Source organism: Lactuca serriola, chromosome 5 (genome assembly GCF_051521515.1).
Source record: "Lactuca serriola cultivar US96UC23 chromosome 5, Lser_US96UC23_V15, whole genome shotgun sequence".
Taxonomy (NCBI): domain Eukaryota; kingdom Viridiplantae; phylum Streptophyta; class Magnoliopsida; order Asterales; family Asteraceae; genus Lactuca; species Lactuca serriola.
The window spans coordinates 218,362,558-218,385,128 of NC_136412.1; the positions used below are offsets into that span (position 1 = coordinate 218,362,558).

At 31.5% G+C, this 22,571-nt stretch overlaps 1 protein-coding gene across 1 annotated transcript; it reads right to left on the minus strand.

The window, feature by feature from the left end:
• Positions 1-474: 474 nt before the first annotated feature.
• Positions 475-2,253, minus strand: LOC145051448 (VAMP-like protein YKT61). Its single transcript, XM_078999427.1, has 6 exons — positions 1,873-2,253; positions 1,450-1,547; positions 1,240-1,344; positions 1,081-1,146; positions 922-1,008; positions 475-718 (listed from the first exon to the last, which is right to left on the minus strand). Exons 1-6 carry the CDS (start codon positions 2,069-2,071, stop codon positions 668-670), a joined length of 606 nt encoding a protein of 201 aa, XP_078855553.1. The 5' UTR covers positions 2,072-2,253; the 3' UTR covers positions 475-667.
• Between the last annotated feature and the right edge of the window lie 20,318 nt (positions 2,254-22,571).

The window sequence follows — 22,571 nt, forward strand, 5'->3', positions numbered from 1 at the left end:
CAATGAAAGAAAGATACTATAGAAGAAAATAAAATCAATCTATTGTTTTTACACTTGTCAACCTGTGTAACACTAGTTGTTAATATAAACAATAAATGAAATTTTTTATAAGCCGGTTAATGTTTATGACAATGCATGTTTTATTGATTGTAAATGTTGTTATTTACTTGAAACTTTCTTTAACAATCAAGCAAAGAAAAAAGTAAAATTACAAATACAGAATTTAAACCCACAATTTACTTTTTCTTATTTTTCGAAAAACTTATCATTTCTATTTTTACATCATCCCACTCTCATTGAGTTTCCTTTATGCAAAATGGTATTATATTTTAATGTGTATCTAGAGCATGACCTTATATCATATTCTTTAACCCATTTTTAGAAGTCGTAAATCATAAGATATATCATCAAAAATCTTGAACATCAAAGTAGTGTATTTAAATTATGACATGATGTTTAATTACTTGTGTCATAAATCATCTTTAGTTCTCTCTTAGTTACAAGACAATACTCTAAATAACAATAAAAACCAAATTAGATACATGAAAATAACAAACAAGAATGAGCACAAGCATGCGCCTTTTTGTCTATCTAAAGCATGTATAAATCCCCAAAAATCCATATCTTTGGTGAATCATATATATTCTGTAAAAACTTTATGCAGCTTTCACAAAATAGTACAACATTGATTGGATTTCTTTGCTTGCTTATAGAACATCTGTTTCACAATCATTCATTAGAATTTTGTCAGATGATTCTTTTTTACTTAATAGACTTAAACAGGAGACAAAACTTAATGCAAAAAGAACGACTTAACATAGAAAAGTCAAGAAAATGAGACTTTCCCATCAAGTCCTAACCTTTTACAAATTTTCCCTCTTTAAAATCATGCATAATGATGGGAAAAGATTAAAGATGAACCTGTGAAGCTGCACTAAGATCTGAACTCTTCTCAACTAAGCTATCCAGCTTTTCACCTCTTTCAAGGACACTATCAATGGTTTTATGCTGTGAACAATAAATTATTTACCACAGTTAATAACAAAAACTCATTTCCAAAATAAGGAATTTGATGCTTACAAGGATAATTTTGGTTTCATCTAACTCCCTCTGAATTTTCAATAGCTTGTCAGCCTGTGCAGGATCCTGTATAGTTTAGAAAAAAGATTCAAAGATGATATCAGATATAAAAGATCGCATCAACTGCAATGTCAATGAAGGTTAGATGTTAACTCGTACCTGAAACCTGGTTAAAGCATCATTAAGATATGGCCATTGATCAGTGATATCTGCTTGTATGTTGTGCCATGAATTTCCATGCTTCTTTTGGTACTCATCTATAACCTAATCAAAATGTAGCATCAAGTCATTTATAGAAAGCTTGTAGGCTGTGATATGATTGATCATATGATCATTTGTTTGTTAAAGTTCTTAATAATATGAGCTTACCTGATTCAGCACAGAGAAGGCGCTCCTAACTGGATAATGATCATCCATGAAGCCCACCACACAGAGACCGTTTCTGTTATATGAATGCACCTTGTACTCTATCACAAAGAAAAAGAAATGTGATTAGCTAGAAGCATAACATGTATGCACGGATAACATTCTATCACTTTAATTTAGGGAAAAATTTCACAATCTTAGATGGTTGTCATATGAACATCAATAACTTATGCTTCAATCTATGGTCATTTGAATCAACAGATGATTCGTTTCAAGATATGAAATTCGAATCGTTCCCAATGTAATTGGTTTAAAATTTACGATTGAAACCCCATATCCAATAATTACCGCGGTGATAAGATTTTGGAATCAATGACATGATTCAAGGAAAAATGATAGAAGGAAAACTGAGGTGGTTTATGTAACCTTCGTGTTGGACGGAGTGGCGTTGATCAGGCGGGGTTCGTTTGGCGACGGTCCTACCAACAAACACGATGAACTGCCGGACGGTGACCCTCTGGAAATACCCAAAATGACTCACGTCCGTCGCGTTCGCTAGAATCACTGGATCAGAACCGTCTGGAATCGGGTGACATTTCAGCACGAGTAACGCCGTGATCTTCATCCTCTTCTCCCTCCTCCTCCTATTCAATCTCAAAAAACAGTAAAAATTAGAGATTAGGGTTATGTTTCCGATGGCAAATTCTTGATGATGCTTGTACGAATTGGAAACGAACGAAATGGATGAATTCTAGGTCAAAAAGACGATGATCAATAGAATTAACCACTGGTCCGTAATCAGTTAAGTGCATTACCCTTGCGATCGAAGAAAATTTTCACGCTTTTGCTTTATGAAGAATCAGAATTCAGAAGGCGTTTTGGGATCAAATTTCAAACCATGACAATGCCTACCAACCTTTACTTGTAAATATTCCGTCGCCATAACTTCCAGCTGTCACTAATGTTTTGACAAAAAAGTATTATGTTCTACGATTTAAATCAAACAAAAATATGATTATTTTCATAACTCAATTTCCTACACATAAGGAACAGGAAATTTATATTTTTGGTTTATGATGTTACTTGATTTTTTCGGTTTTAATTTAGATTATTATTTTGATATTTTATAACAACTTTGATCAATTTTACAATTAAAATATTGTACTCCTTTAATAAGATTATAATAAATGTTAGTTATTTATTTAAACTTGTTTAATATCGTGTTGACCCATTATACCTTTAATTTAATTTAAACTAGGTTGTGTGTTCACTTTTGGACCCATAAAAATAAAATAAAATAAAAAACAAAAAAGTTGATTTCTTGCACCAAGGGCCTCTTTGGTAGGAATCATATCATATTCACAAAATAAACCTATTCCATAACCCAAATAATATTTACATTACAACTATAAAAACTGTATATTTTATTATTTTTGTGAGTTTATGATACCATTACAAAACTTCTAAAATAACAAATTTGTTGATTAAAAATAATGAAAGTATACATAATTGTTTCAAAGATACAAAAATATGTTAAAATTTGCATAGTAAACATGCAAAGTAAAGACAGACATATACTTATAGGCTTACATGTAAACACAAGTTATATTATTGTAATGTTTTGTTCTTAAATTAACAGACCAAATATTTGATATACATTGAAAATGATTTTACTTGTTCTTTAAATTTGTTGTAATCACGAATTAACTATTCTTGAGATATACAAATGTAAAATCCAAACACTAAAATCAAGAAAATCAGACAAATAACGAAGACACTATGACAGTTCATAGTTGTCTAAATTTCTACAAACATGTTGAAACAGAAAACTAAGCTTTAATACCCCATGTTTATGGGTTTGTTTCTCATTGAATATATAACGAAAAATAGCATATAAACTATATAAACAATAATTAAAATTATCAACAACAAGCTAGAAAAAAAAATCAGGTAAATCGGTCAAATTACGAAGATGCTATGACAGTTTAAAGTTGCCTAAATTTCTGCAAACATGCTGAAATTTCGGGTCGGGTATTTAGAACCGAATAAGCTCTTATTTGGGTAACTCGTACAGAAAAAACCCAAGAACAAAATAAGATTAATATAGATACCGAAAACTCGAACCGAATTTGCTTATTCAGGCTAAATTTGGTTCGAGTTTTCGGTCCAAATACCCTAACTGGAACATCTGAATCATTGTGTTAAATGATAAAAATAATCATTCTACCCTTATGTATTATTTTTTGTTTGATTCAACATTTTTGTTTTATAAAATAATTGAACTAACTTCTTGAATAATTACAAATATATATATATATATATATATATATATATATATATATATATATATATATATATCGTTATCATATCATATCAAACTATATTATAAAGGAAACATTTTTTTCTTTTACAACATTCATTTCAAACTCTCATTCATTTTTCCTTTCACCACATTCATTTAAAACTCCTATCACTTTTCAATTTCTTTCTAATAATAATTATAAGTTACTTAATAAGGTTAAACAAATATCAAACCTAAAATGTAATCATATATAAATTAAATTTCAATATTAAAATAATATGTTTACTTCTACTTATAAAGTTATGTTTTTTTAACTTTTAACATATTATACTTAATTTATTAGTTTTAATATATTGTTGGATATAAACCATTACCATTTTAAAAGATAAAATTTTGGAACAATTTGTATAAAATATTTAAATTATTAATTTGAATATAACATTAAAGGGTCAACTTAAATATAAATTTTAGTTTAACTTAAACAACCCAAAGAATATTTTGTAAATAGTTAAAAACGATTAATTGTAGTGTATTTCTAATAATGATTATAAGTTAGTTAATAAGGTTAAATAAATATCAAACCTAAAGTGTAATTATAAATATACTAGATTTCAATTTTAAAATAATATTTTTACTTATACTTATAAATTTATGTCCTTAACTTTTAACATATTATATTTAATTTATTAGATTTAACATGTTGTTGTATGTAAACCATTATTAGTTTAAATCTACAACTTTGGAATAATTTGGACAAAATACTTAAATTGTTAATTTAAATATAACATTACAATGTTAACTTAAATATAAATTTCAGTTCCATTTAACAAACCAAAGAATATTTTGTAAATAGTTAAAAGTGATAAATGCAAAACTAAATTGTAATCTCAATTTAACTAAAATATTTTCTAAGATATTTCTATAATCGTGATAAGTTTTTAAATAAGTGGCTTAAAATAACTTATAATAACAATAGTTAAAAATAACTTTATATAAATGATTATATTGTTACCTTTAAAATAAAAAAACAATGTCTAATGTTTTAAATAATTATAATGATAGAAATTAAAACGTTAAGAAAATAAATTTTAAAAAATTAATTAACAATAACAAAAACTATAAATAACATTAAGTCATATATTATATTTAATTTCTTCGTAACTCGTGGGTAGAATATTTAAACGGTTGAGATTATACACTTGTAATAGATGTATATATTATCATATAATTCAAAATAATCAATATATTATATCAATTTAGTATACGAATTATTATATCAAATTTAATAACAACGTAATTTTTATATTTAAAATAACATATAGTTGTAAAGATTTCAACTACATAGGTATTTATGTGCAACGCGCTGACATTCGCCTAGTATACTTATAAATGAAGCATTTTTCATTTCACCACATTCATTTGAAACTCTCATTCATTTTTCCTTTCACCGCATTCATTTGAAACTCGCATGACTTTTCAATTTCTTTCTAATAATGATTATAAGTTACTTAATAAAGTTAAATAAATATAAAACCTAAAGTGTAATCATATATAAACTAAATTTCAATATTAAAAAAATATATTTTCTTCTGCTTATAAAGTTATGTTTTTAACTTTTAACATATTATACTTAATTTATTAGGTCTAATATGTTGTTGTACATAAACCATTTTAAAGCTACAACTTTTGAACAATTTGTATAGAATACTTAAATTGTTAATTTAAATATAACCTTACAGGATCAATTTAAATATAAATTGTGGTTTAACTTAAACAACCAAAAAAATATTTTGTAAATAGTTAAAAGTGATAGATTGTAGTGTCTTTCTAATAATAATTATAATTTGGTTAATAAGGTAAAATAAATATCAAACCTAAAGTGTAACCATAAATAAACTAAATTTCAATATTAAAATAATATCTTTACTTCTACTTATAAAATTATGACTTTAACTTTTAACATGTTATACTTAATTTATTAAATTTAATAGTTGTTGTATCTAAACCATTATCAGTGTATAACTACAACTTTTGAACAGTTTGAACAAAATACTTAACTTGTTAATTTAAATATAACATTACAATGTTAACTTAAATATAAATTTCAGCTCCACTTAAAAACTCAATGAATATTTTGTGAATAGTTAAAAGTGATAAATTGTAGTGCTAAATTAAAAAACTAAATTGTTATCTCAATTTAACTAAAATATTTCCTAAATATATTTTTATAATCATTAAAAGTTTTCAAATAAGTAGCTTAAAATAACTTATAATAACAATAGTTAAAAATAACTATATATAAATGATTATATTGTTACCTTTAAAATCAAAAACCAATGTTTGATATTTTAAATAATTATAATGATAGAAATTAAAACGTTAAACAAATAAATTTTAAAAAATTAATTAACAATAACAACAACTATAAATAACATTAAACCATATATTATATTTAATTTTATTCAAGATTAAATCGCAGGTAAAACCCATTCTAACGATTGAGATTATATAGTTATAATAGATGTATATATTATCATACTAGTTTATAACCCGTGGAAACCATGGTTAAAAAATTAATTAAAATTTTATAGTAAAAACTTAAAATTATTAATTAATTAGTTTAATTAAATTATTAATTAAGAGATTTTTATAGTTATACAAATTTAATCATTGATTTAAATAAATATATAAAATTATATCATTTTATAATTTGTATTAATTTTTATTCTAATATTATTAATTTATTATTAATTTAATATAATTAGAGTTGAAAATTTGAAATTTAAAATTTGAAATGAACTTGACAAGTGGATGCGTTAATTATGAGATATAATAAGGTGACACATGATAAAAGGAGAATAAAATATGCATTAATTAGGAGACCTAATAAGATGACACTTGTCAAAAGAACAATAAAACTATTCTTTTATTAGAATAAGGATAATTCAAAATAATCAATATATTATATCAATTTAATATCAAATTTAACAACAATGTTATTGTTATATTTAAAAAAAGCATATATTTGGAAAGATTTCAACTATATAGGTCTTTCAACGCAATGCGCGAACATTCGCCTAGGATCGTACATACTTATAAATCTATCATTTTTTCTTGAATCTCATGCATTTGAAATCCCCATAAAATTTTGTCAACACCTCATGCATTTGAAACTTCCACACCCTTTCACCTTTAAAGTAATTAATCACACATAATCTTATTTCAAGAAAATCACACACTCTATAAGCTCAACACCTCATATATCATACATACTTATAAAGCTAGCATTTTTTCTTGAACCATGCATTTGAAACCCCCTTTTTGGGAAGACATGCATACAAATCATATACAATTTTCATAAATAAAAATAAACTTAAAAGTTTTTGTGTTGGGTCGAGGTATTATGACCACTATTGGAGATATGCTATTATATTATAGCTTTTAATTTGTAATTCTATTAGACTAATTCGTTTTTATATTTTCTTCGTTTTTGGATTATGTAATACAGTTGTTATATATTGTTGTTTAATCGTTAATCAATTGATCATATGTTATATAGGGTGATGTTGAAAATATTTAATTAAATATTTTAAATATGTTTATTTTGTTTTGTAATTGTACCGTTTTAAAAAGATAGTTAATTAAAACTCATACATATGGTATACTTTCCATCTCTCTCTCTCTCTCTCTCTCTATATATATATATATATATATATATATATATATATATATATATATATATATATATATATATATATTATAATAGATGTCAAAACACTTCAACCAAAATTCATTTTAAAATCTAATTTTTCAAATGCTTTTTAATAATGATTGTAAAAATTTCAACATGTGTTACTTAATTGATTGATTAATAAAAATATTTTTCCTACATAAAGATAACATTTTTATGTTTGGTTACTCATATTTGTTTGTATAATTATAAAACAAGGTGTACATATAATGACTACTTTAATTTCACATAGGAATCGATACCACTAGAGATGTATGTTGTCTTTAACCGGAAATAGGAGATCCACATACCCTTTTTAATTATTTATATTAATGCTTAGTAATATCTATTTTATACTCCTATTCATCTTAATTTTTTAGGTACAAATTAAGGAAGAGGATTCTCAGCGCACCAACATGAAGTCAAACGTATGCCTTGCAAAATATGTAATTAAAATTAAATATCATATTTACTAATCGACTTATTTTATAACTCTTGATGACATTTATGTATAATGATATATTTTTGATTGATTTCATTCTTAATTTCAATGTTTAATATTTGAAAATTCATATATGAAACCTATAATGTTTTGGTGTAATATAAATAGTGTAATACAAATTTATTAGTTCAATATTGTTTATTAATAGCTCATTTAAAACAACTTATTTCTTATTTTATCCAAAAAAAATATTATCAGGTATAAGAAAAAGTAGATTATATTAATGTTATACAAAAACTTAAAATACATATTGGATATTATAAAAGTAAAAGTAAAGTTTATAAGGTATGAACTATATTAGACAGTATCAAAATATAAGTTGATGAATTTTTATGTTATTTGATCATTCGGTTAATGACCAAAACATGACTAAAAATGTAAATTTCAACATATTTATATTTTTTCTCATAATTATTTTAACCACTTAAATGCATTCTTGCGCAACACACGAGGTTACGCCTAGTATACTTATAAATGAATCATTTTTCCTTTCATCACATTCATTTGAAACTCCTATGAGTTTTCAATTTTTTTCTAATAATGATTATAAGTTGGTCAATAAGGTTAAATAAATATAAAACCTACAGTATAATCATATATAAACTAAATTTCAATATTATAAGAATATATTTTCTTCTACTTATAAAGTTATGTTTTTAACTTTTAACATATTATACTTAATTTATTGTGTCTAATATGTTGTTGTATCTAAACCATTATCATTTTAAAGCTACAACTTTTGAACAATTTGTATAAAATACTTAAATTGTTAATTTAAACATAACCTTACAGGATCAACTTAAATATAAATTTTAGTTCAACTTAAACAACCTAAAAATATTTTGTAAATAGTTAAAAGTGATAATTCTAGTGTCTTTCTAATAATGATTATAAGTTGGTTAATAAGGTTAAATAAGTATCAAACCTTAAGTGTAATCATAAATAAACTAAATTTCAATATTAAAATAATATGTTTACTTCTACTTATAAAGTTATGTATTTAACTTTTAACATATTATAATTAATTTATTAGATTTAATATGTTGTAGTATGTAGACTATTATCAGTTTAAAGCTACAACTTTTGAACAGTTTGGACTAAATACTTAAATTGTTAATTTAAATATAACATTACAAGGTCAACTTCAATATAAATTTCAGTTCCACTTAAAAACTCAAAGAATATTTTGTAAATAGTTAAAAGTGATAAATTGTAGTGCTAAATACAAAAACTAAATTGTAATATCAATTTAACTAAAGTATTTCCGAAAGATATTTTTATAATCGTTAAAAGTTTTCAAATAAGTAGCTTAAAATAACTTACAATAACAATAGTTAAAAATAACTCTATATAAATGATTATATTGTTATCTTTAAATTAAAAAAAAATGTTTGATGTTTTAAATAATTACAATGATATAAATAAAAATGTTAAGCCAATAAATTTAGAAAAAAAATAATTAACAATAACAACAACTATAAATAACATTAAACCATATATTATATTTAATTTTATTCATGAGTAACCTGCGGGTAGAGGTCATTCAAAAAATTGAGATTATGAAGTTTTAATAGATTTAGATATTATCATATAATTCAAAATAATCAATATATTATATCAACTTAGTATACAAATTATTATATCAAATTTAACAACAACATTATTGTTATATTTAAAACATATATTTGTAAAGATTTCAACTATATAGATGCTTTTGCGCAATGCGCGTGCATTCGCCCAATATATATATATATATATATATATATATATATATATATATATATATATATATATATATATATATATATATATATATACTAGTGGTGTGCCCGCGCAAAGTGATGGGCAGAGAATAGTTTTTTCGGCAAATGGTTTATTTTCGGCTGTCGATAATTAGTTCACTTCAACGGTTAGTTTGGTTTTTCGTTTTTGTAAATGAGATTTTGTAAAAAAAATCATTATTTTTGGTTTTGAAATCGGTTCCTTTCATTTTTTTAGAAAACCAGTCTTCGATTTTTAAAAATGTTGGTCCCTAATCAGCGGCTCGGTTATAAAAAAAACATTTATAAAAATTTAAAATAATTGATTCTTGATCAACACCTCTAGTTACAATTGCCTAAAACTAATATTACCTAGACCATTCCAAATTTTTCCAATGCAACATTGAGGGTGTTATCGGTCAAGATAGCAAAATTTATTTTGGCGATTAGTGTTTTTGGCAGGCTGTTTCAAGGTAATAATAAAAGTATGGGATAAAAATATGGCATCTGGTGATTAGTTTCTTTTCAACAGCTAGTGAATACTTTATTTTATCGGATGGCGAATAATTTATTTTCGACGATTAATTTTCTTTGTAAACATGTCAGACAGTTAAAAAAACCCTCTGATTATGGTCATTTTTGTTATTAACGTGAATGGATAGATACAAACCCAAGTTTTTTTCAATTAAAGTTTTAAGAATTAGTATCATAATTTATATACGTGTGACATTGTTTTACATATAATATATTGGTCAATGTTCCATATAAACATGTTATATTTAAAAATAAATAAATAAATAATAATAAATAAATAAATAAAAACAAACATTAAGACACATTGTTATCGTTTAGTTTTGCATTTGTTGGATTTGTGTAAAAAATAGATGTCATTTTTTTCCTAAATACAATAATTAGCAATATAATTTATTTATTTATTTTTTACAAAGTATAGTTTATTGTTATTAAACACATTTTTCCACTTTTGGTATCTATCTAGTTTTCATTTTAGTTTGTTCAATTACTTGTTGAAATAAGTGGTTCTTCATGTTTTAAATAGTTGAAGTTTTTTATTATAACAAAAAATAGTACCAATCTCTTATGAAGCGGATTATATAAGTGATACATACATATTTAAGGTTATTAACATAAGTTAAAAGAATAGTGAAATTTATTTCAAAGTATAAAACAAAACTACAGTGACTCAAGTCTTAAGGTTATATACAGAAAAATGAATAGTTGACAAAGATTAAACAGATCATTGGTTGGTAATTTTTATAGTTTTCTTCCGATTATGGGCTTTTGATTCTTTCATTTGTCATACACTGGAAACATACAAACATATTATATAAATATAATGTTTGGAGGCATACTACTATAAAAAGCAAATTACGATTACATTAAAAAAAATTAAAGTACAATGATATATTTCGACAGAAATAACCAAATATGAAAGATATGGTTCAAAATATTTATACTCTTTATCTAAAACATGGGCTTCAAGTTTATCAGAATAAAGACACAAGCATAAATATGAACCTGAAAAACTAATAAAAGACATATGTTAGAATTGTAAAGCTCTACTCATTCCTGAATTCGGGTCGGATTTTCTACTCTCATGCAGCAGAGAAAAGTAATTCAAGGGTATATATCATCTAAATCTCCAATAGTTTTCATAAATAAGTTTACCTTGGTAGCCTAAACCTTTTTAGTATCTTGCCTTTTATCTTATTTGTGATAATTTACAATTTGCAAGGATTTGGGGGGCTTGGAAATTGAATGTGACCTGCAAATTCATATAAAATATATAAAAAAACTAACACGTTTAAAAATAAGAGATAGGTAATTTCATCACAAAAGAGTCGTTTGCCAAGCCTGTTCTGCAAATTTATACACTAACATGTCCAAGCCATTGTCAATCAATACTTTGTATCAAGTAAAAGCAAATTACAATGGTTATGTATGTCATAATCAAGAACACTTTGAAATATAAAAGAAAGTCTCACCTCTCCATTAGCCTTCTATGGTTTCTTTGACTGAAAATAATCAAAGAAAGCAGGAAAAAAATAGGAGATCGGTAAGGTCTCCACTTTCAGGTTTAGGAATCTATATACAAACCTCTAAAACTATCACCTGATGTTCTTGAGTTGTAATTTCTCTTAGAACCTACAGCTGTATCCAAGCATTGTTTGAGTTTGAGTAAAAATTGTTACTTGCAATACAACTACAACTAATATTGACATTATAATCACAGAAGCACATCATATAAGAAAATATCCCAACATTTCAACATATATATCATCAATTTCAATCAAATGGGTTTTAATTTGATAGATTAAAGAACACTTACATGGTATCATGAGTTGTAGAGCTGCCAAGAACGAAAAGTCAGAGCATTATCTCGATTAATGAAGCCACAAAAGGACATAGATCTGAAACACATAAAACTTAGCATGAAGCGATTGTCATAAAAAAACCAGAAGATCGAACCCAAAAATACATAGGGCTCATTTGTGTGAAAATATTAAAGATCTAAAATGTTGGTGTCAGCTAACATAAAAAGTAATGGTGGTGTCAGTAGACAGAAGTAGTGAATCTAACCTCTTTTTACCCATCATGGTTCGTCAAAAACCCTAAAAATTAAATCTTTTAAATAAACAAATTCCAAAACAAAAATCTTCCCAAAATAGAAATAGAAACATAGACGGTGGGTTTGGATATCTTTTACCTAGGTTGGAAGCCTGTGGTGGAGGGCTTTGCATCGATGGAGAAGGAGCAATAGAGTCAAACATAGATGCCTAATACCTTAAACCCTCAACATTGATACAAATATTGTTTAAACATCAAAGAGAAATTATTATAAGAATAGCATTTCATGTTACCCTAGAACTTATGGATCTAATCATTCTCTAAAATATATTTTTAGAATAGATGTTCTAGTTCCCCTAAATATTACAGATTATATGACTTCTAATCCTCCTTTATCAGTTGCGGATAATTAGGAATCAAGTCATGTATAATCAAAAGACTCACCATCTAATCACCCATCCACTCCCAAAACTCCCTCTACGCCCAAAACTGAAAAGAAAGAGAATTAAAGAGAGGTTAAGAATTTTATGAAATCGAGTATACATGTAATAAATCTTTTATCAGAAATTACAAAATCCGAATTACTGAGAGTTCAGTGGTGTTCAATTTTCATCGATAGTGAAAGCTTTGCCATCTTTATGTTCACTCAATTATGGTGAAAACTTCAATATCTAGAGAGAATCAAGTTTAACTGAGCAATAATTTCAAGCCAAGCAGTCTCCACACAAACCCTACCATCCACAATGGATGATGGCAACGCGAGGAAAGGCATGAGAGGCAGCGTCAATTGCACTTTTCCTGACATTGATTTGGAATAAAAAATCGCAAAACCGAACTGATTTAGCTAGACAAAGAATTTCAAATTTAAGCTTTTTGTTTGACGATTACCTGCAATGTATCACGTGAGATGAGATTTGGGTAGAAGGCGACGACAGATGAAGGTGAAGGTATGAAGAATGAAAAGGCATAGATTAGAAACCCTATAAAATAAAACATCGTTAGCAAGCTTTATGATATATCCATTAGAGGGGTTCTGACCTTGCGACCAGTGGCCATCCGAGAAAGTTCTTCGTCATCATCGATGTTAGGGTTTGCGTTGAGTGTGAGAAAGGCAAGCGAAAAGGAATCTGAATGAAATCTTCAAACTGATATTTTTTCCGGAGATAAAGGGAGATGGAGGGATCAAATAAGGGAGATGGAAGGATCACATATGGGAGAGCTATACTGGGGCCGAGATTAGTGTGCGGGATTGAGGAAACCGTTTACTGAATCCAAACGTGTTTGACTAAGTTTTAAGTGGGAATTCAAATGAAAAATAAAGGCCAAGTCAAAAAAGATAAAAGGGTATATCGCTTATGGGGGAAACAATATGCGATACTTAAGGGGGTCTTTGATACACATAAGATATATAATGCATTAGATATTGTACATTGTGTTTAAAAACTTGAACGTCTTAAATTTATTTTTAGAAATAGTAAATTTGTCTAATAATATAGTAAGATATATATATATATATATATATATATATATATATATATATATATATATATATATATATATATATATATATATATATATATATATATATATATATATATATAACATCATATAAAATCCAAATTAAACATAAATCCAAATCAAACAAAAAACAATAAATAATAGAACCACAAATGTAATGCCCGTGTTTCTGGGCTTGCCGTTTTTAGCAATGTAATAGTCTAGGTTAACCCTTGTAACCCGTTTTGAAATAATATAAATGTATTATTTGAGTATTATGTGTTATGCGACTTAATTGAATTAAGAATAAAAATAAGCGTCAAAATGAAATGTTAGATAAGCTCTATATCTATGGATAATGTTGTAGTAGTTGAAACGAGGTTTCGGAATATATAGAGAATGCCGAAATCCGAGTTATAACGAAGAAGTTATGACCTGTCGAAGTTTCTCGACAAAACCGGTGTGGCACAATGTGACGTAAATAGTGAATTTACAAAGGACTGATATTTAGCCTTAGCGATCTACGCGAAAGTCGTAGAGTTCGTTAAACCAAGAGCGTGCATAAAAAGATCGTCCAAATCTGACTTCGTATGAGGAAGTTATGATTTTCTGAAGTTTCAGCTTAGCAGTATGCAGCCCGAATACTCGATCCGAGATCGAGTGATTGTTGGTCGAAACAATCTAAACGAGAATCGAAGATCTCGTTGATAGTAGTGCATTGGTGAAAAGACAGACGAAAACGGACGTCAGATGAAGAAGTTATGAATTTCTAACGAAGTTTTTTTGTCCCGGCCTACTAAAAATAAATAATAAAAAATAAACTCAAAATTAGCAGACGGAGTCTAAACGAAAGTTGTAGAGCATAGTCTCACCTACGCGTGGATATAAAGAACATCGAAAATGGAGCTCGTATGCGAAAGTTACACAATTTAGAAGTTTGACGAGTCAAATTACGCCGAGCGTAATTTGAGTACGCCCAGCGTACTCGGATGAGTGCAAGTTGCCTGACCTATACTCGAGTGCCACCAAATGATGCATGCAGTGACGTTGAGTACGCCCAGCATAAGGCTTGGTACGCCCAGCATATTGAGTACGCCCAGCGTACTTGGAGTTACGCCCAGCGTAATCCCAGACCCAGCACCCTATAAATAGAAACCGAGATCAACCATTTTCCTTGCCATTTTTTCTTCCTTTCTCTTTAGTTGTCGACTTGGTTTGCGTGTCAATTGTATTCCAAAGCCCCAGTATCATTTCTGAGTCCCGAATCAAGTTCCGAAGTCCCAAAGATCCCGAGAAGTGAGATTCCCGAGCCGAAGCTCTGCCCGCGAGGAGCCCGGTTTTTGTGAAGATCTTCCAGATCTACTGAAGAAACACTACTTCTACAAGCCATAGTGCTGCCCGATCATCTTCTGATCAAGTGAGTGTATAGTCCCTTTCAATACACGATATTATACAAGTAATCGTTGAATGTATTTAAGAATACGGTTTGTGTGAGGGTATTATTATTACCTTCCAACACATAGACTTATATGTTTCTCCTTGAAATTTCTTGTTATGTGTTTACGTATTACTTGCTATTTGGATGGAGTATTGAAAGAGCATGCTATACAGTTTTTTTAAAATTATGTATAAAACATGTATATTTTTATCTACTAATATGTTGGGTAGAACATGGGTAGACAGTTGGTGTGCAATGAAATAAATTGATGAGAGGCCTCGTTGTTGGTGTTATTCTAGTCATTCAGCAGAGTATGGATGACGACCACAGACTATTCTAGACTGTCCTGTTGGTGTTATTCTAGTCATTCAGCAGAGTATGGATGACGACCATAGACTATTCTAGACTGTCAAGTGGAACAATGGCAGGATCATAACATGTAGGTGTTGTGGGCTTGATGTCCACCGGTGTACTCTAATCCCCCACATGGTTGCCTTTAGGACACTTATTGTTGAGGAAGCCCCTCTGCAGTAATGTCCGCCCTGATGAAAATCCTAGATTAGGTCCCTTGAGATAGATGTCATTTTAGGGACGTAAAGTGAGGATAACAGGAATGTGTAATTGGGTTATTGTTTATTGTTGAATTAAATATAATTATTTATTGTGAGTTGAAAACCCTATATGCTCACCAGGCTCCCAAGCCTGACTCACTCAGTTTACTTGTATTACAGCAAGTGGCGCAAGGGCATAAGATGGATGAATCATCAAGTTGTTTTGTTTACAAGTCTGTATATGTATTTATTTGTTGAATGACTTGTAATGTTATCGTTTATGCTTTATGGTCTGTATCGGAACATGACATCCCGATTTTTGATTATGAAATGAAATTATATTTCTTTATGAAATGTTTTGATAAAAATCCATTCTATCATGTTTTGTTTTTGGGAACAAATTCCGCACCTCTTTTAAAATCAAAAGGATTTACTCTGAAAATGTTCAAAAAGCATAAATGAAACCGGTCTTTTCTGGCCGAGATTTTGGGGATGTCACAGTTGGTATCAGTTTGTTTAAGCGAACTAGGAATTTGTAGGATTTCTAGACTTAAACTTAGAATGCTAAGTGGAGATTATGAGATGTGTGTGTCTGTTATATTATAGACACGAGCACTAGTTTATTTTAGGAAAGTTGCCTAAAATGCTTTTATGTGCTAAATGTTATATGTTGCCATATAAGATATTATTTGTTCGGATATATGGTATTTTGCCGACCGGATCTGGAAACCTTATGTGTTTAGGATTCTAAGCGTACGTCTACGATATTAGAACTAGCATGTAATCGTTTGGAGTAATAAGGATGAATTGAAATTTTATCGTGAAAGAGGATCTAATTTCACCTTATTCGGTGTAAAGATAAAAAATGGTGAGAACAAGAAGCAGAGTTGGAAACGCTGACCAAAACAGGAATCAGTCGCCTGTAGTCGAGCAAGCGCCTGTGATTGACCAAATACCTGTCGTAGCAGAAGCACCAGAGCCAATGAAAATGGCAGGAGTTCAAGTGATGATTCAGACAATGTTGGATCGTCAGATGGATGAAACCAGCCGTCTAATTAGGCAGAATCGCGAAGAATCATCAATTTGAGTTGAAGAGCCCGAAGTAAATGGAGGGCAGTCCGAAGGAGAAACCCTCAGTGGGATAATTGGTCAAGAGAACCCACCTATTAATAGACACAATAATCAAGATGGATTAGGGTGCAAGTACAAGGACTTTTTAACTTGCAAGCCGTCGACTTTTACTGGAAAGGAGGACCCGATTGGAGTAATGGATTGGATCTCCGAAATGGAGTTGGCCTTCATGACTTGTGGCTGTAGAGGCAAGTTGCAGACCACGTTCACAGTACATCAATTCAGGAGTAGAGCTGTTCGTTGGTGGAACACTCTGGGGAAGACCCTTAGCCCTAACGAGCCACTGCAATTGACTTGGGCCGAATTCTTGGTGTAGTTTAAACGCAAGTTCTTCTCAGCCCAAAATCTACTGGAATTGGAAAACAAGTTTCTGACGTTGACAAAAGGCAGCATGCCAGTCGATGAATACACAAACGCCTTCATAGACAAAATGGAGTCTGCCTTGCGTATCGTCCTGGATGAGCTAACAAAGGTGGACCGGTATGCGAAGGGACTCCCATGGGAGTACGAGGTGCCAGTGCATCAGGCACATACTCTTGAGCCAACTATCTGGGCTGCCAAGTCTGTTGAAAATATGATTAAGGGGAGAACCGCCAACAAAGTTGAGGGTGGTGAAAAGAGGAAGTTCGAGGGATATTCAGGGTCCAACAAGAAAAGTAAATTCTCGAAATCTGGTTCGAGAGGAAGTGGAGGAAAGGTAGAGGCGAAATGGTGCGACAAGTGTAAGAAGAAGCATCATGGGAAATGTGACGGTGGAGTGGTCACATGCTTCAAGTGTGGAAAGCCAGGGCATTATTCCAACAAATGCACCCTCACCAAGAAAGTTTGCTATGGTTGCGGTGAGGAGGGGCGCATCTCGAGGGATTATCCGAAGAAGAAGGAGGCAGCAAAACCCAACATTCCGCCAAAGCCAAAGGCTAGAGCATTCCAGATGACACTGGAAGTTGCTAAAGATGAAGCTGATGTCGCTTCAGGTACCTTTCTCGTAAACAAATTGTCTGCCCAAATTTTATTTGATTTTGGAGCCAAATACTCCTTTATTTCGCATGAATTTGGTAGAAAACTAGCTTTGCCTGTCGATAGAATAGATAATGCTTTATTAGTCGAAGTTGCTAATGGCAAGTTTGTACCTATTAGTCATCGTATGAAAAACATCTTAATTGACTTGAATGGGAATAAGTTCCACAAGGAATTATTGCCTATAGAACTTAATGGTTTCGACATCCTGTTGGGAATGGATTGGCTTAGCGCCAATGACGCCGAAATATTGTGTAGAAAGAAGATAGTTAAGGTAAACCCGGCAGAGAAAGAGTCATTTATGGTGTATGGGGACAAACGCAAAGTAAGTTCTGGGATCATTTCTCTAATGAAAGCCAGAAAGTGTTTGGCCAAAGGATGTACATCATATTTGGCATTTGTGATTGATGCAAAGAAGGAGAAAAAGGAGATGCAGAGCATTCTTGTGGTGTGTGATTATCTGGAAGTGTTTCCCGAAGATCTTCCTAGATTACCGCCTGATCGGCAACTAGAATTCCGTATCGACTTGTTACCAGGGACGACGCCAATAGCAAAAGCACCTTACCGACTAGCACCGACGGAGATGAAGGAGCTGATGATGCAACTTCAGGAGTTATTGGAAAAATGTTTCATTAGACCTAGTTCATCACCTTGGGGAGCTCCGGTGTTATTCGTGAAGAAGAAAGATGGAAGTATGAGAATGTGCATCGATTACAGAGAGCTGAACAAGGCAACAATAAAGAATAGATATTTGTTGCCGAGGATTGATGACCTGTTCGATCAACTACAAGGTTTAAGTTATTTTTCAAAGATCGACCTAAGGTCAGGATATCATCAACTGAAGGTGAAAGAGCAGGATATAGAGAAGACTGCATTCAGAACGCGATATGGACACTACGAGTTTTTGGTTATGTCGTTTAGACTAACCGATGCTCCAGCAAAATTCATGGATTTAATGAACAGGGTTTGTAATCCGTTCCTTAATAAATCGGTGATAGTGTTCATAGATGACATTCTGATTTACTCGAAAAGCCAAGAGGAGCATGGCAGACACTTGTGATAAGTGTTGGAAGTCTTGAAAAAGGAGAAGCTATATGCAAAGTTCTCCAAATATGATTTTTGGATTAGAGAAGTCCAATTCTTGGGTCACGTGGTCAACCAAGAAGGTATAATGGTCGATCTGACAAAGATTGAAGTTGTGACAAAGTGGGAGCAACCGAAGAGTCCCACGGAGATCCGAAGCTTTTTGGGATTAGTCGGATATTACTGAAGGTTTATCCAGGGCTTTTCATCGATCACTAGTCCATTAACAGCTTTGAACCACAAAGGAGCCGTTTATGCTTGGAATGATAAGCACAGAGAAGATTTCGAGTTGCTAAAGAAGAATTTATGCGAGGCACCGATTTTATCTCTACCCGATGGAGTTGAAAACTTCACTGTTTATAGTGATGCGTCTGGGGTTAGATTGGGTTGTGTTTTGACCCAAAGAGATAAGGTGATCGCGTATGCATCTCGACAGCTGAAAGAGCATGAAAAGAACTACCCGACTCATGATTTGGAGTTGGCAGCGGTAGTATTCGCTCTGAAAATATGGAGGCATTACCTCTATGGCACGAAGTGCAAACTTTTCACTGATCATAAGAGTCTCCAATATCTCTTTAGTTAGAAGGAATTGAATATGAGGCAACGCCGCTGGCTAGAATTACTTAAAGACTATGAATGTCAGATACTTTACCATCCCGGTAAAGCTAATGTTGTTGCTGATGCTCTCATTCGGAAAGTCAATCTTGAAAGAAAGAGGCCAAGAGCGTTGAGAATAGAAGTTGTCTCGACCATTGTGGAAAGTATAAAGAAAGCTCAAGAGGAAGCTTCTGAGAAGAATGACCGAAAGGAGGAACGTTTGGGTAAAACGTTGGTGTTAGGTATAAACAGTCATGGACTGAAGGTGTTCCAAAAGCGGATTTGGATACCTAAGACAGGAGGAGTCAGAGATCTTCTGATGGAAGAAGCTCATAATACCATGTACTCGATTCATCCCGGTAGCACTAAAATGTATAGGGACTTGCAACCCTACTACTGGTGGCCGACGATGAAGCTTGATGTTGCAAAGTATGTGGTCGAGTGTGTGAATTGTGCGAGAGTAAAGACACAACATCAGAAACCGTACGGGAGTTTAGAACCATTGCCTGTGCGTATGGGTAAGTGGGAAGACATTGCTATGGATTTTGTCACTAAACTGCCCAGAATGAAAAGTGGTCACGAGATGATTTGGGTGGTCGTTGATCGATTCACTAAGAGTGCACATTTCATAGCAGCCAAGAAGAAATGGTCTATGGAGAAGCTTGCGAATTCTTACGTGAAGGAAATTGTGAGGCTTCACGGTGTTCCGCTAATGATTGTGTCAGATCGTGATAGTCGTTTCACCTCAAGGTTTTGGAAAAGTCTACAAGAGGAGATGGGTACCAAGTTGTGTTTGAGTACAACTTACCATCCACAGACTGATGGTCAGAGTGAACGAACGATACAAATGCTTGAAGATATGCTAAGAGCATGTACCCTAGAATTCCAAGGTAACTGGGATGAACATTTACCTTTGGTAGAATTTTCCTACAATAATAGTTTCCACTCGAGCATCAAGATGGCACCTTATCAAGCTTTGTACGGACAGAAGTGTCGTACGCCGTCTTGTTGACTTGAGGTTGGGGAAAAGCAGTTTATGGGACCAAAGATAGTCCATCAAACTGCTGAAAAGTTGAAAATAATTAGGGAGAGAATATTAGCCGCTCAGGATCATCAAAAGAGCTATGCTGACAACAAGCGAAGACCGATGACTTTCGAAGTTGGAGATTCCGTTTTGCTTAAAGTCTCACCGTGGAAGGGACTTATAAGATTTGGTAAAAGGGGAAAATTAAGTCCAAGGTTTATTGGACCGTTTAAAGTTCTTCATAGAATAGGGAACCAAGCTTACAAGCTCGAACTACCAGAAGAACTGAATAGGATTCATAACACATTTCATGTATGTTATTTAAGGAAGTTCACGGGAGAAGTTCCCGATATGATTCCACTTTTGGAGTTGAGAACCGATGAAAACAAAAGGTTTATTGAAGAACCGGAGTCAATCATTGACCGAAAGACTAAAAAGTTGTGACGTAAGATGGTTGAGTTAGTGCTTGTCCGTTGGAAACATGCGAATGGGCCAAATCTCACCTGGGAGACGGAGAGTGACATGATGAGTCACTACCCATATTTGTTTGTTGATGTGTGATTCCGGGGACAGAATCATCCTAAGGTGGGGAGAATTGTAACGCCCGTGTTTCTGGGCTTGCCATTTTTAGCAATGTAATAGTCTAGGTTAACCCTTGTAACCCGTTTTGAAATAATATAAGTGTATTATTTGAATATTATGTGTTGTGTGACTTAATTGAATTAAGAATAAAAATAAGCATCAAAATGAAATGTTAGATAAGCTCGATATCTATGGATAATTTTGTAGTAGTTGAAACGAGGTTTCCGAATATATAGAGAATGCTGAAATCCGAGTTATAATGAAGAAGTTATGACCTGTCGAAGTTCCGCGACAAAACCGGTGTGGCACAACATGATGTAAATAGTGAATTTACGAAGGAGTGATATTTAGCCGTAGCGCTCTAAGCGAAAGTCATAGAGTTCGTTAAACCGAGAGCGTGCATAAAAAGATCGTCCAAATCTGACTTCGTATGAGGAAGTTATGATTTTCTGAAGTTTCAGCTTAGCAGTATGCAGCCTGAATACTCAATCCGAGATCGAGTGATTGTTGGTCGAAACAATCTAAATGAGAATCGAAGATCTCGTTGATAGTAGTGCATTGGTGAAAAGACAGACGAAAACGAACGTCAGATGAAGAAGTTATGAATTTCTAACAAAGTTTTTTTGTCCCGGTCTACTAAAAATAAATAATAAAAAATAAAATCAAAATTAGCAGACGGAGTCTAAACGAAAGTTGTAGAGCATAGTCTCACCTACGCGTGGATATAAAGAACATCGAAAATGGAGCTCGTATGCGAAAGTTACACAATTTAGAAGTTTGACGAGTCAAATTACGCCGAGCGTAATTTGAGTACGCCCAGCGTACTCGGATGAGTGCAAGTTGCCTGACCTATACTCGAGTGCCACCAAATGATGCATGCAGTGACGTTGAGTACGCCCAGCATAAGGCTTGGTACGCCCAACATACTGAGTACGCCCAGCGTACTTGGAGTTACGCCCAACGTAATCCCAGACCCAACACCCTATAAATAGAAACCGAGATCAGCCATTTTCCTTGCCATTTTTTCTTCCTTTCTCTCTAGTTTTCGCCTTGGTTTGCGTGTCAATTATATCCCGAAGCCCCGGTATCATTCCCGAGTCCCGAAGCAAGTCCCGAAGTCCCGAAGATCCCGAGAAGTGAGATTCCCGAGCCGAAGCTCTGCCCGCAAGGAGCCCGGTTTTTGTGAAGATCTTCTAGATCTTCCGAAGAAACACTACTTCTGCAAGCCGTAGTGCTTCCCGATCATCTTCTGATCAAGTGAGTGTATAGTCCCTTTCAATACATGATATTATACAAGTAATCGTTGAATGTATTTAAGAATATGG

Coding starts and splice junctions, on each gene's coding strand:
- LOC145051448 (XM_078999427.1), bottom strand. CDS start 2,071: ATGAAGATCACGGCGTTACTCGTGCTGAAATGTCACCCGATTCCAGAC. Junction 1,548..1,872: donor CCACTCCGTCCAACACGAAG/GTTACATAAACC, acceptor TCTTTGTGATAG/AGTACAAGGTGCATTCATAT. Junction 1,009..1,080: donor ATGAAACCAAAATTATCCTT/GTAAGCATCAAA, acceptor TATTGTTCACAG/CATAAAACCATTGATAGTGT.